This window comes from Phaethon lepturus, unplaced genomic scaffold (genome assembly GCF_000687285.1).
Source record: "Phaethon lepturus isolate BGI_N335 unplaced genomic scaffold, ASM68728v1 scaffold23285, whole genome shotgun sequence".
NCBI lineage: Eukaryota > Metazoa > Chordata > Aves > Phaethontiformes > Phaethontidae > Phaethon > Phaethon lepturus.
The window spans coordinates 1-15,941 of record NW_010540152.1 but is presented as its reverse complement, the minus strand read 5'-3'; the positions used below and the strand labels follow the sequence as shown (position 1 = coordinate 15,941).

The window sequence follows — 15,941 nt, the reverse complement described above, 5'->3', positions numbered from 1 at the left end:
CGCGGCCCTCTGAGGGGACGGGGTTTGCTTGACTCTCCGGGGAAAGCTGCTCCTGGGCCGGGTGGGTGGGGTGCGGGGCCTACCCCGTGCTCTCGGTGAGGTGCCTGCGGCCCGCCCGCCACCGCCCTGTTCCCGGGTGCCTCGGGGCTTAAACCTGCTCGGGCAGTTCGCAGGCCAAGCCCGAGTCTGTCTGTCCTGCTGGGGCTGTGTGCAGTGGGCAGAAGTCTTTAGGAAGGTGAAGTCAAGTAGAAGGGAGCGGTTCGGTTGTGTTTCTCATGTTGCTTTCCTTGCCGTCCTCTCGTCTGCGAAGAGGGGTGGACGGCATGTGTGACCTGAGCGTAATTTTACAGCGTGTCTACCAGGTGCTGCCTGTTAGCAGAGGTACATGCCCAAAGCACTGGTTAAAAGTAGTATTTGGGAGTTTGTTTTTATTTTTAGTAGAAGATTTTAACAGCTTTTAATGAAAAATCAGTTGTGGTGTGTTTTTTTTTTTTGTTTGTTTCAAAGCTCCTCGATATTTTTGAACAAGCTCTGGTACTGTGGTAGCCTCATGTATAAAGCAGCTTGGCGTCTTTTGTAGCTGTGTTTGCTTTATAAAGCTAGGCTTCTGAGCAGAAAATAAACCTGGTGGTAGGTGAAATACAGTAATGCAAACTGCAATGTACCACTGGCTCAAAATGTTTAAGGCTTGTAGTCTTGCTGTGTGTTTCTGACACTGTAAGCGAAGAGCTCTGAATGGATAAATAGTTTTAGGGAGCATGCAGCCTGAGTTAATGGAAAGCATGTGTTTGAAAAAGATCTGTGGAGAACAGCTCAGTGTAAAACAGCAGGACTCCTACCATCTTCTCAATAATGTGGTTCTGAAGCTTTGCTTAAATTTTCCTGTTGCTTCTCAACATCGAAATTTAGGGTTTAATGTTGACAATTTAATGCTGACAATTTATTAAGTGCAGAGTGACTGAAGTAATGATGTGGTGCCTGCTGATACTAGCAGATTGTTCTTTTTTTAGCCAGAGGTGTGTGTGAGGGGGGGAAGGTATGTCAAAATTCCATCAGATTTAAGTGTTTTATTTTGAATCAAAATGAATAATTAATTGTAAGTTTTTTTCTTTTAGTAGCTTGAAGATGATTTTTAAACAAAAAAGCTGTTTTGTATTTAGAGATTTAAAGATTTCATTTTAGAATGTTAAAAAGAACAGTTCTTTGAATTTTATGATAGTTTTTCCAGAGAATGCAGTTGTGTTTGTGTTGCAGCAATATCCCGAGCAGGTCCCCGCTGTCCTTGGCTTCACATCCTCACCTTCACTGTGCCAGTTTTAGGTTCTTTGCAGTGATATGATAAACTAGTTAGAGGAGCTGTTCCAGATGCAAAAATAACCAAAGTAACTTTTTTGTTTGTAACTGGGTTACCTTGCAGCAGGATCCATTTCCCCATAAGGCTGCACAAATGCTTATCTGCTATACTGCAGGACATAGGACAGGGGGGATGTGATCCAGAGTAGTGCCGCAAGTGTGAAACAATATGAAGCTAAAGGTGTGTGTACAGTCTTTTTTCAGGCAGCTAGGAGTGATCTCTTTGTTGCCTCATTTTTAAGAGTTAAAGTGAGTTTTCTGTAACACTAATACATTTAAGTATCAGGTACCAGTAGATTCAAACTCTCAGTCTGCTACTGAATGCAGAGGTACTTCAAAAGTTTTAAGTTCCTAGATTAAGCACAGTTTATTTGTGGAGGAAATAAAATTGTTAACGTGATTTTTGAGATGAAGAAACCATAAATAATGGAGAATTTTAAATAGTGCCCTAGACCTTCTCAAAAGTCAAAAGGTACCCATTTGACATGTACTTAACATAATCAGTTTGCACTCAATTAGGCCTAGACAGTTGTAACTAATGTTTGGGTTTTTTTTTTTGTAGGCTTACAAAATTCAGCCGTGGATCCTATTTATAATTTCTGATTTTTTTTTTTTAAATTTGTGTATAATCTAGCAAAATACAGAAACTCTTCAGCACAAGCAGTGTGCTTTCTACTAAGAAAGATCAATCTACCTCTTCCAAAGACAGCACCACTGAAGCGGCATCAAAGAGTCGGGAGGGAACACCAGAAACACCAAAGCAGAAGTTGTTAGACATTATCGGTAATATGAAAGTTGAAGTCAGCTACAGGAAGAAACTCCAGCAGTTAAAAACACGTGAGATCAAAAAGCAAGCCACAAACAAGCTGGAAGGCTCAGACAGTGAAGATACTATGCCTCAGAGAACTACACAAGACCTCCACCGGTAAAGTATAATGAACTTTTCTTAGCCTGCTTTCTCCTTTTTTAAAATCTTTTTTTTTTTCATTACCTAGGATAAAATAAAGCGTCAAATGCCATTTCCAAGTATGGAAAAGAATCTTGTAAGCGAATGTAGTGCATAGACATAGATTGCAGTAAATCACAGGGGAGAATCTGGACAAAAGATGTTGTATGCTTTCTGCCTTTTTCTGCACTGAGACTCTTGAAAGGTAGTGCCAGTGTCTGCCTGTGTAAAGTTATTTTAATGGGGGGAAGGGGGGAATATTGTTTAGATAAAATACAATAAAACTGAAGAAAAAGAAAAAAAAATAAAGACGGCTTTATGATTGTCAAGTCTTGCAAGCGGCTCCTCTCTGCAATGTGTTACATCGTGTTTATAACCCTGCAGGTCTATGCTGCTTGTGGTCTTCAAGCTTCACATCCCTATGCAGTGGCATAGGGCTGCCGTTTTCCTGGGTTTGAGAACAAGAGCTTGTTCATGTCATTTGGTGGTTGATGATTCATGCAATGTAGGGCAAGCCAGGCTGTCCCCCATGCCACCCCCACGTTTGAGATAATGCATAACTGTAACTTCTGAATTATTATGACATAAAATGACAGTACAGAAATGACAATTTAAATATATTAATGCTTTTATTTTTTTATATTTCCATATCTGTTGTGTCTTTTACAGAGAAAAGCCTTTAAATCCAGAACTCATGGAAGCTGCTTCTGCAGTTGCGTCTTCCCTACCACTCAACAAGAAACAGACAGTCTCAGAACTACTTGCACAACTTAGAAGACACGAAGAAACCACAGATAAACAGAAAAAGGGGGGAACTGTTAACATACGGTCTGTATATTGAATGTTATTCTTGATAATGTTTGAAATTCTGATTTTGCAATGTCATCTTGAAGGTGGCTGGGTTCTGTGTTGGAAAGATGGCGCTAAAAGATGTATTTGGACAGGTTATCCTTGGAATTAATGAATAACGGGAAAATCATTGGTCTCCTTATACCAAACTCCCTAAATTTTGTCATCCTCATTCTAAAATGGTTTTGCAGAAATGGAATTGTTTTCCTGCCCAGGATTATTACTTTCTTGGACAGGCTAGCAAAATAACTTTTTTTTTTTTCAAGCTTCCGAAATTCTCATACAATGGATGGATTTGTAGACTTTTCAGACGTTGTGTCTGGACTGGTGAATTTTCATGACAGCTCTGCAGAACTGAACTAGAGCAGCTCTATTTATAGTCCCGCCCTTCCTTTCAAAACTTTCCAGTCAACCCAAGAAACTCATCTCTTGGCTTAATTCTGTTTCCAGTGTAGCTTTCAAACAGATGAGAAACATTTGTTTGGAAACTGACACAGTTGTGCATACTGCTCTTTTGGATGATGGCTAAAGACAGATTTTCAGTTCGTTCTTTTTTCAGTTAGTATTCAGATAACTACTGAGAAAATAAGGCATTAAATCCAGGTGAAATGCTGAACTAAGCAGAAAATTGGGTCTTCAGCAGAATAGGAATGTGGAACCTTTCTTTGACTGTTTGCAGTGTGAACAGCAAGCTGCTTATCGTAATTTTAATTTATTCTGTGAAAATGAATTTGTCCCAAGCTAGGATTTAAGTTTGACCCATGTATTATTATTTGTACGTTGCTCTAGGGATCAGGTAAGGATCTGCTTTGTATGTTTATCAATGAACTGCAAACAGAGCAGTCAACAAGCTAATGATGTTTGCAGTTGAAGTGAGTGAAAACTAAGGAAGAATGTGACAGATGCTTGCAAATACGTTGAGTTAGATGGTTGCAAATAGATTGGGAAGCACAATCCTCAGTGAATAACTTTGTTAAACAAAATGCATGTTCTTCAGAAATTGTAAAGGAAAAGGGAGGAACTATTCAAGTTTCCATTTTAGCCTGTATTCGTGATTCTCTACCAAGAGTGTGAATGGTGGTTGTGGAGAGCAGAATGAAATTCTCTCCAAATGTGTGAAGTCTGTGCTATTTGAGGAGGAAGTATGATTTTAGGTAGTACACGCAAGCTGTGTGTGTGCGTTCTGTTTTCATAATGTCCTTTGAGCCTGAATATAGGAGATCTTGACAACTTTACAGAAGCTTATCTCACCGTAGGCTTTTGGAGCTAAAATGAGTAGCTTTAAAGGTGAGAGGACTGGCTGGTTTATGTAAAATTGATGTGGGTTTTTTTTGTGTGTGTGTGCAGTATTACCAAAAATTTAAGAGACACTTCCTAAGGTAAGGAAAGCAAACAAGGACTATTTTATATAAAGCATATGTTCATTAAACTATTAATTACCAGTGAGGTTGTTCCATTTCTGTCACTGGGGCTTTTAGAAGAGCAGAGTACACAAATGTCTTTATAATGGCATCAGCTGTGGGTGGCCAACTTAAATGTGATTAGAACCTAACTGAGTACCTGATAAGATGTTGGAGAACTGTCCCGATACTGACTGAGCTACTGAGGCTGGCTAACCTCATACGCCTCATACGCACCTTTATGGTATACTGGCATCAAGGACTCACTCTCCTTGCCACCCCTTGCACTTACCCTGAAATACTTACCTAACTGTGGCTGCTGTGGAAGGAAGTTGTAGTCTAAGCAAATCTGCTTTATTTCTGTTGAAAGAGAGTTTAAATTATTGAGAAATGTAAAAGCTGAAGTCCCTGAAGCTATATGGTACTTCTGTATAGTTAATCGATGGGTTAAGATGTGCTATTATAATATTTTATAACATGCTTGTGGATGAATCACTATGGTTAGAAAAATGGTTACAAGAATGCATTTTCCTCAACCAAAAGCAGCCTTTTTGGTTGGTTAGGAATGTCGTGGTTGGCTTGCTGTGCTTTGAGTTGGCAAGTTCTACCCCCTGAGGCAGCTTTGTGAGCTAGCTTATTTGCCTCTGGGAATAGACATTCTTCCTTCCCCACCCCATATTCTGAAAAATTCTGTTTTCTTCCTTAATAGTTAGGTAATAGTTTGAAATGCTTATCAGTGGATGAGTTTTCAAGAAAGACCAGCAACTCCTGCTGATTTTCATGACTGAAAATTTGGTTAATAGTAACCTTCCACAGTTAGATTCTGAGGTAAATGTGGTACTTTCAACTTTCTGGATCAGTGTTTAAAAGTGTTGATTTCAAAGCCCAGCAGCACTCAGACTTTCTTGGGCATGGCTTCATACTCCAGAAAACCTCAGTCCACACAAGGCACTAAAATGCTTTTAACATATTAGAAAGGAATTACTTTTATTGATACATTATTATTTTGTGTTAAATTTAATTTGACAACAAGAGCATACAGGCTCTTTAACTTTTCATTTTTTTTCTATAAAGGTTTTGCACACATTATGCTAACACATTTTAAAAGCCGGTATCTATTCCTCTGCTATTTAAAATTATTTAAAAATGAGATACCCTCACAAGCCATACTACTACTAGCCATATAATGCTGAACTTCAAAAAAAATTGGGATACTGCTGTTAAGATTTATGAGGGTATGAAATAAGTTGTATGTTGTCCGGATCTTTTGGTTCGTTCTAATTTATTTTTCCAGGATTGTGGCATGACCTCCAGAGGTCACTGTTGTATGCAGTTGTCTCATTGCCTTGTTTTGTAGACAGTGTGAGGACAGCGTGTTCGTTAGGAGGGGAAAATATTAACGATAGAGGAATTTATTTTTCTCTGTGTGGGATGAAGTTTCACTCAGTGGAAATTACAACAACACTATACCAAAATAAAATCTGCAGCACTACAAGTTGAAATTTCAGCTCCTGTTTTGGGTTAAAAAGAAAAGTAATTCAGAGCTTAGGCTAAAGTATATCCAAAGCTCCTTGGGTCTCCATTTTTAGTATTATAATTATTAGTTGGTAATCAGGAAGGAGAGAGAATCTGTCGTTGTTACAAAAGCTCTACCTCTTCCCATCTCTGGAAGGCAGAAGTATCTAGGAACTTAGGTTTTTAACCTCATGTTGAGACATGAGGTAATACCATGTAATACCTAACTACTGTAGGTACACTGGGGTTGGAATATGACTTTGTAATCTGATGTTTTTCATTACAAAAGGCATTAAAAACATTTTTGTAGTTTTATTTTTAGTTAATGCAGGGGCACTTTTAACGATGGAGTGATGAATGTTGCTGCCAGAAATGTTCATGTACCAATGATGGGGTGACATTAGGACTTCCCAGTGAGAAATGTGATAGCATTGACTGCATATTCTGATAGCTTGGTAGCATAGTCTGTCCAGACCTACTGTGCAAAACCACAAATCAATCAAGATTGGCTGTGGGAAGAACTTCTCTGAGGAAGCCTGATCCCCCTGAAGCACGAGAACACTCCAGCCTTTTAAGTCCCAGCTGAGTCAAGCCGTTGGGCTGGGCTGTGTGTGGCTGACCTTAAGAATTATGTCCCCTTGACCCTCAGAAGTGTGTCAAGCCTCTGGCCCAACACCAGCTCCCTAATGCCAGTATGCACTTCATAGAGTAATTTCTAGTGTGAGATACGCAAGTAATCTGAGATTGTTTTTTCTTTAAGATTAAATTGAAATGATTTATAACTTGTTTTCAAATGCTTTTCTTTCAGAGTAGGTACTTGAAGAGCTATGCTATTCTTGTTCTGCCATTCGAAACCACATCTAAGACCGAAGAAAAATCCTACTGTGTTGCTGTGGCAATTAGCTTTTACAGTTTTCCAGAAGTATTTCTTTCTTGTTAATAAAATCTTTTGACTTAAACTAACAAAAGCATAGTTTGAACTCATTATTTTCATAAATATAAATTCAGATTTTTGTGCAGTATCTTTGACTTGGCCTATTTTAGTTTTTTGAGACCGTATTTTTCTCTTTAAAACTTGAGTGCTGCCATTTTGGATGACTGCATGTTACTGGAAGCGGTTGGGAGGAGAGGATAGCTGTGAGGAATAATTATGAGCTTGGTCTTTACCAACCAACAGACTTACCAGTTAAGGGGACTAATCGGCAGAGGCAGAAAGGTAGAGTGTTTTGCCCTTTGTGTTCAGAATGAGCTGCATGCAGTGCCGGAAGGGATCAGAATGTTTGCTCTTCATGTTTGATTCTGACTACAGAATTACGAAGAAAGATGTGGTCTGTTAATGTTGTAATATGATTATGCAATGCAGCAGATTGCAGTGGATCAGGAAGGGTGACCTACTTATTAGGGTGGCATGATTGACCCATGTCAGCTGATGTGTGAAGGCAAGCTTCCTTTTGGTCTGCAGCAGCACAGCTCTGTCCCTGTGCAGTGTTGGTTCCTGTCCAAAAAAACAATGATTTTTACCTCCCTATTTCAGCGTATTCCTTTGTATCCAGAGAAATCCTTCATTTACTTAAGCAAAACATACCTGGCGCGCTCTGAATATTGGTATACAGATGTATGAAATTTTTCTTTTACTTTCTTTTAGATTTAGTAGGCTAAAATAGTGTTTTTCATTAATCTATATAAAGTATAACAACTGAGGTAGTTTAAAAAGTAAGACTTGAATGTTTAATGACTTTAATATGGGTGTATTTTGTGATGAATGTATAATTCTGTCTTATAGATGCTTATGAAAGCAATTGAGAGTAGAGTTTCTGGTTAATACATGTGACAAACTTCCTTGCTCTGTTGATTTGTTGAATTTTTACATTCATATTTTTTATTTCAGCAACGTTATTTCAGAAATGGCAGTTAAAAGGCAGTCCCCAGCTCAGAGAAGTGTGAGGATATCCAATCGCATTTCCTTGGAGTTGGATGAAGATGGTCAAAGAACCAAGCCTGAAAGATTCTCACCTCAGTCTTTTGACTCCACAAGGTATTTTTGTTGTGTTCCCTTCCAACAGAAGAAATGTGCAAAAAAATTACTAGTGGATAATATTTTAAATTTAGTCGTACATATTCATGTTATAGTGATACTTCAGAGCTTGAAGAAATTATTTAAGTAGTTTTCAAGAAAAGTGCTGTTAGCAATGAAATAAACTTCTGAGAACCCATTAGTTAAACTTAACCAACTAATGAAATAATGTGCACTTTTTAAATACTGAATTTTAGATAATTAAAAATATGTGGTGCTGAAGTGTAATTGTGGTTTTAAACTAGTTTTAATTATTCTTGCTTGTGCATAATACAATTTTATATCACTTTCTTAACTTTTTGGGAAATGGAGGCTTTGATAAAGTTGTATGTTTAGAAAAGTTTCATCCATTTTCTTGGGCTTTTAAAGAGATTTAAAAGTGTTTATTTTTTATTTTTACCACCTTGTTGCAACTGATAAGTCATTTTGTAATTGATTTTTCTACTGTCTGTGACATTGTAATTGTCTATGACATGAACTGTATAATTTATGTGATGATTTCAGGGTACCCCTTAAATTTATTTTGCTGCTGATTTATGTGGCCACTCTGTTTCTTAATGAATTAAGTGGTACTTCTAAATTTTATTTTTTTTAATCCTGTAAACTATGCTTTCTTGCCTGCAGTCCTGACTTTCCCATGGCAGCTCATCATCACATTCCTTCTCAGTATGTTCTTTCTCTAGTTTATCTGTTTTTAGTAAGATAACTTCTCTAATCATTAATTTAATTTGCAAATTAATCCCCTTTTCTTGGGGTTAAGTGCTGGAAGTTGAGGGAGCCATTTGTGTTTGGATAGATGATGCTGAAGACAGAACTTTTATAACTAAGAAAAAAGCATAAATGTATCGCTGAGTAGTTGTACAATATTCTGCCCTCTTAGGCTGAGACATCTATTTCAGTATATCATAAACAGAGGATTATGACTTCCCATAAGCAATAAATTGGGACACCTGAATTGAGCCATGAAGATCATGCAAAAACCTCAAAGAAGTGGCTATAGCTAGTCATAAGAAGAACTTAGCCTGCGTGCTGAAATCTTTCCGAGTAACTGCTTGTTCTTGAACTACCAAACTGTTAAGGTGTGTTAGGGCAGTATGGGTCTTGGGCCTCTTCAGTGTTATACAGTCCGCAAACAGTGTTTTGTTTTCCTGATGCAGATCTTGTAAAAAGTGTAAGAGGGGCTTCTTGTAATGGAAGTTGAAAGGAAGAGGTGGAACAAGGTTCTAGACCAAGCCCTTCTGACCTAGTTTCTGTCCTGGGACTTTCATTCAGCTATAAGCTGCTGGTTTGAGAAGCAAGAGAACTGCCTTAATTATCAGTTGCTGAATAGCTCTGTAGATATTTTTAATCTGGGGATAATTATCATATAGTTGGTAGTCACATGAAAGTAATTTTGTTATTAGGCTATGATTCTTGACTGACTATAAGAAATACTTTGAAAAACTTTTAATCCAACACCTTAAAGTTTGAAAGAATGTAAATAATAAGATCTAGAAGTATAAACTGAAAACCTGACCTGTTATGTGCTTGTACAGTGTATATTATTTTAGTTTTTTGCTACATTTTTCATTTATTAACATACTGCAAATTAAAGTGAATTTCACTTATGTTTGAGAACATTAAATTTATGGTATCTTGAGAAGCTGTCTTGCCCTCTTTGTGTGGTGAAACTGTATTTGGTATATAACTTCAGGAACAGTACCTTAAAATAGTTTTTAAAATCCCTTTAATGTGCAAACTGTCTTCAGTTTCAATCCTAAGTTTCCTCCTGCATCCCTGAAAATCTAATGGGTATACTTACCTATTGATAATATGAAAAGAATGAGTTAGGAAGACTATCTAAGTTTAAATTGAGTTAGTAGATCTCAGTGGAATGAGTGATGTTGCTTCATACTAATTTGAATGAATAATTTAAAGATAAATGTTCTTCCAAGTTATCGTTGTATCTTCGGCCAGTCTTATTGGGAGTTACACACAGACAGGAAAATATAGTCCTAAATCAACATTCTTTTAAGGCTCTGTAATTAGATTACTCTGTGCTGAATTAGATCCAGGGTAGTTACATCAGTAAAATGTAATATGACAAGAGCAGGTTTGCAGAAGTAGTTGTGGCCATCAGAAATCTGCAGTAAACTCAGAGGGGTGAAATGTTAAGGTCAGGAAGGGCAAATATTGCCAGGGTAACGGTGAATATGTAATAACATAAAGTAGGATCTCTTAGAATTTCAGTGTACACCTGGAAAATTATCTGATTAAAATAATAATTTGTTTTTAAGTTCAGTGTGTTCTACAGTAAAGGCACTTGGTTTTTCTTTGTTTCCATTTATAAGAAAATTTATTTTGATTAGTTGTTAACTCTTGGATTTTTTTATTTTTTTAGTATAGGCTTATGCTAAAGATAAACATGATTAAAAATAGATGGTCAGAGTGAAATATTCCTATGTTGAGAAGAGAGCATAAAGGTGATACTATTTAAAACGTATCATACAGATGTACTTTGAGTGTTTGCCATATGGCAGAGAAGGTGGCTGTGTAATGTTCCAAAAATGCTATTTATGTCATAAAGCAGGAATTGTTTGATTTAGCTGTTGCCTTTTCTCTTCATGAATTGTGCAATATTTTTTACAGGATAAAAACGCAAATCACCAGATTCACTTTTTAGTTGCAACTTTGTAAAATTGCTTGAGTGCTGTGGTTTGATACTGTTTAGCTTTGTTCAGATTCCTAAATATTTCAGTAAAAAATGGCTGCAAATGTAATGTTTGATTTATGCTTGTTCTTTCACACGGAAATGTTTTGGGGAGCTCTGTTACAGATGAATAGCAGTCATAAACACTTTCTGTGGTTAAAAGCCTGAGGACTTAGTGAGAGTCACTTTCTCTTTTTTTTTTCTTTTTTTTTTTACCCTCCAGAGATCTGTTAGTTTATGAGAATATTTTGTGCTTTTAAATTTGTTATCTGGCAATGTTGTGAAGTGTTGTGAAATACTAAATACCGTTTTTCTTTTTTGTTTATAGAAGTCTCAAAGTAGGAAGGAGGCTTAATATATTCACTAAGGCTTCTACAGAAACAGAAAACGCACTGAAAACAGGTTAGTGGAAATTCAATAATGAAAAACCCAGTGAAGCCAAGTTCTGAATTTTTAGAATATCAAGAGATTCACTGTTGTGAAGGAGACTTATGACCTGTTAACGTCCTGCTTTCAGACCTGTAAAAGAAATGAATACTTTAATGTAACTCTGTTTTTTACTAAGCAAAATTCCATGAAGTATAATAGATTAATGTTTTCTGTATTAATCAGGACATTCTGTTACGGAACCTGAAGGGTAAATCTGGCTTTTTGTCACTAAGGCCAGTCTTTCTTCTGTGACTGTAAAACTAGCCTGGAGAATTGATACGTTGGCTCCAATAGCTTATTTAGTCAAATTGCAAACTTGCTGCATTCATTTTATGGCAAAGAAACACAAGGCTGTGATACCAGGGAAACAAGCATGCTCTGCAGGTGGCTAAGCATAAGCTGGGTAGAAAAAAAACCAAGACCATGCATTTGATTGCTTTGTGGCCTTCTCTTGTTTAGTGTTATATGTGTACCTTGAAAGATCCTTGTAAGTGGCTGACAAACAACACCTTGCTTTACCTACTGTAAAGCTCTTCACATATATTAGAATCATAGAATAGTTTGGGTTGGAAGGGACCTTTAAAGGCCATCTAGTCCAACGCCCCTGCAATGAGCAGGGATATCTTCAACTAGGTCAGGTTGCTCAGAGCTGTGTCTAACCTGACCTTGAATGTTTCCAGGAATGGGGCATCTACCACCTCTCTGGGCAACCTGTGCCAGGTTTTCACCACCCTCATCGTGAAATATTTCTTCGTTATATCTAGTCTGAATCTACCCTCTTCCAGTTTAAAACTATTACCCCTTGTCCTATTGCAACAGGCCCTGCTAAAAACTCTGTCTCCATCTTTCTTCTAAGCCCCCTTGAAGTACTGAAGGCTGCAATAAGGTCTCCCCAGAGCCTTCTCTTCTCCAGGCTGAACAACCCCAACTCAGCCTTTCCTCATTGGCGAGGTGTTCCATCCCTCTGATCATTTTTGTGGCCTTCTCTGGACCTGCTCCAACGGGTCCATGTCTTTCCTGTGCTGAGGGCTCCAGAGCTGGACGCAGGACTCCAGGTGGGGTTCACCAGAACAGAGTAGAGGGGCAGAATCCCTGCCCTCGACCCGCTGGCCACGTGTCTTTGGATACAGTTGGCCTTGTGGGCTGCAAGCGCATGTTGCTGGCTCATGTCCAACTTTTCATCCACCAGTACCCCCAAGTCCTTCTGGGCAGGGCTGCCCTCAATCCCTTCATCCCCCAGCCTGTATTGATACTGGGGATTGCCCCGACCCAGCTGCAGGACCCTGTTGTTGAACTTCAGGAGGTTCACACAGGACCACTTGTCGAGCTTGTCCAGGTCCCTCTGGATGGCATCCAGTCTCTCAGGCATGTCAACTGCACCACGCAGCTTGGTGTCATCTGCAAACTTGCTGAGGATGCACTTGATCCCACTGCCTATGTCATTGATGAAGATATTAAAGAGTACTGGTCCCAATACAGACCCCTGAGGGACACTGCTCATCACCAGTCTCCATCTGGACATAGAGCCATTGACCACTACCCTCTGGATGCGACCATCCAACCAGTTCTTTACCCAGTAAATATACACGCCAAAACTCATGTAAGATAAAACCAAAAAAACAACAGCAAAACAGGTATGACGCACCTTCATATTCACTGAATATGAAGTGCAGGAATAGTCTTAATGCCACATAAGGGGGATAGCTTTCACACATGAAGACTTTCTACAGACTGGGCTTTGGCTAAGAGTGTGTGATTATGCGCAAGTCATTTAAAGAACTCCCTCTCTCATTTTTCTTTCTGGACGATGAAACTGTGCATTGTTAGCACTGACTTTTAATATGCTGGTTTACCTAAGATGTTCTGAAGCGCTTTGGAAAAAAAGACTTTATTCCAGTGTAGTGACTTAGAACTATATACAAAGCAAGCACCTGCAGGAGAATTAGTATTCCTCTCTGATGGCTTAGAAAATGATATGTACTTGTTTCCATTTCAAGAGTAGGTCTATTAGCTTTTGCCAGATTCTAGCTGAGTAGTTTTCTCTCCCTTTTTTTTTTACACTTGAAACTGCAGGGAGAAATTAATGAGTTTATTTAATTTCTTTAGTAAACTGTCAGACAGTGCTATTTGCATATTTTCAAACAAATGTGAACTTTCTGAATGTAGCCACCTCTGTGGTGGACTATGAAAGTTGCTTATTAGAATGGAATTCAATTTGCTGTCTTTTAAGATTGCCAATTTCCTTAAAATCGGTCCATTTTGCATATAAATACATAATGCATGATGCAGCGTTTGTTTCTAGCTATCTTGACAAATGTAATGTTCAGTAACCGGTGTTTGAGTTGACTCAAATTTACTCAGGTAAGATGTTGAGAATTTAGCCTTTCTTTTTTACATGAGCACAATGCAGATGCAGCGGCACATAGTAGCCACCCCAGGTAAAAAGCTGAGATACATTTTTTAACACAAAACTCTAATGTGCACAAATTGTGTAAGAGAGCAAGTGGCCTTTATTGGATTTGTGATTGGATATTAAAAAATAAACTTCTTTCAGCATATTTTGTGGTGTTTCCTTGTTTGATTCGTGGTAGCCCTGAGGAAATCTACAATATATTGTAAGCCAGGAAGCTTATTGCTTGGCTTACTGACTGAGCCTGATGACAAAAATTTTTTTTGTGTTCATCTTGGGAAATACAAGCGTGTACTTGACAATTTTGATTCAATTGCTTTCACCTTCTTGGCTTATATTAGTGGAGATAATGTATAAACAATATTTTAACTCATTACAGTAAAGCAAGTTCTATGTTATGTATTGAATATTTATTTTGAAGACCTGAATGTTAACTGGAAGGTAAATTGGCATCCTGAAAAAATTATTCGTAACTGTTAACATAAAATGTTAGTATTAATTTCTTTGTCACAGGGGTGAAAACACAATGTTTATCATCTTTACTGCAAGCTTGAAAAATTAGTTTCCGCTCTCTCTTATTAGAAGTTTTGTTAGTAGCACATTATTAGAAGGTATTGTTTAAGATGTGGACAATAATTGCGTTCTGATATGGTTTCTCGTGTTGTCTTTTGTCTGTCTTTTATTCCTGCCTTCAGCCCTGAAGTCAAAGTAGGCAGCTAGGGAATATAGTTATGGAAATTTCCATGCTAAGTAAGAAATTATTTGAAAAAGTATCTTCTGATTTAACACAAAAAATGAAAGCACTTTTTGGTATGTAAAAATACTGTTTGCCCTTTCATTTTATTTTTTTTTTCTTACAGGAAGGGGGTGATTTTTTTTTTTTTAAATCCTGTTGAGTTGTAAGCCACCAAGACAAAAGATGAAATTATATCTGTTTCAGATACTTAAGAGTAGTAAAGTAATAGCTGATTGACCACGATCCACTTCAAATGGACTGTAACATTTGAATTCACATCCAGATCTCTGTTCCAAGGAGCTTAGGGTGAATTGATAACTGGGGGAGACAAGAAGACAAAGGAGAGCGCGACTTAGGCCAGCTCATGAGACAGCAGCCCAAGGCACTCCCAGTGGTTCCTCCCTGTCCTGTGGTAACAGCTTGTTCCCTTCACTTCAGCAATGTCGTTCAGTCTGGGCTCGTGACCAGTTCTCGTGGGTGGAGGGGCAGGAACTCCTTAAGAGTAACTCTGCTGCCATATGAGTACACTTTGATTAAAAAAAAAAAAAAAATTATATGCATCAGGAAAGATGCATCCCTAAAGGGATTGTTTGACTTTTGGAGAAGAAGGGGAAATCAGGATTTCTCAAGCCCATGAGACAAAAGCTGGGACACTTGGGAGTGTTGGGGAAGGAATTGCCATCGTTTGTAGATTGAGTTGTCTCCCTGAAGAACAGTATAGTTGTGAAGTACCTGAAAGCTTCTGTAGTAAGCAAGATTCCTGTAGCAGAGTGTAACAGTCAAGCTCAGAGTTTGTCGTATGTACAATTTGTGAAAGACAAAAGGGGAAAAAAAAACGTGGAAAAATTAAATTCTTGCTCTCTGTGAAAGGCTTAAAAATAAATTGTCCCCTAGGAGTTCAGAATACATTTTCACCAGACATTTGAGAATTTAATGGACTTTCATCTTAACAGAGAATTCTCTTTTGTGAAAGGTGATGCTGGCATCTAAGTTTGAAGAATTTGCACAGCTGAAAGTATTAGTCTCTGTAAAGGTTAATGTTAAAGGACTTTGTTTTAGTTACTGAGAAGACTTTGGCATGTTGACAGATCTTTACAAAATTTCTTTCTTAGTATCTTCACCAACAATTTGGGATCTGGAATTTGCAAAGGAGATTGCAGCCATAACTGCACAGCCTCCCCGAAATGGTTTTGAGGAGATGATCCAGTGGACAAAAGAAGGAATACTGTGGGAGTTCCCAATTGACAATGAAGCTGGTACGTTCACTGTTAACTTTCATTATCTGTCTGTATTTATCTTTTTTGAGAACTCGAGCATGTTATGACCTTTACCTGTTTTAACATAGTGTTTCAGCTCTGAGTCATGCATTTGATAGTAGTAAACAAATACAACTTTTCAACTATCCCAAATCAGAGATGCTTCAGATGAACTCATTCTGGCACTCTTCAGGTGAAGTCCTGCAGGTGGTTTGGCTGATCTGAGCACTGGCTGCTGCCAAAAAAGGGAGAACTTCCTTCCCTCCTTCCCTCCTTCCCTCCTT

General features: G+C 38.1%; 1 protein-coding gene across 1 annotated transcript; it reads left to right on the top strand.

Moving 5' to 3' along the window:
• Nucleotides 1-2,084: 2,084 nt before the first annotated feature.
• Nucleotides 2,085-15,657, top strand: MRPS31 (mitochondrial ribosomal protein S31; the record flags this gene model as incomplete). Its single annotated transcript, XM_010287364.1, has 5 exons — nt 2,085-2,278; nt 2,969-3,127; nt 7,952-8,098; nt 11,155-11,228; nt 15,514-15,657. Coding segments are annotated over exons 1-5 (661 nt in total), but the record flags the coding sequence as incomplete, so codon positions are not given.
• Between the last annotated feature and the right edge of the window lie 284 nt (nt 15,658-15,941).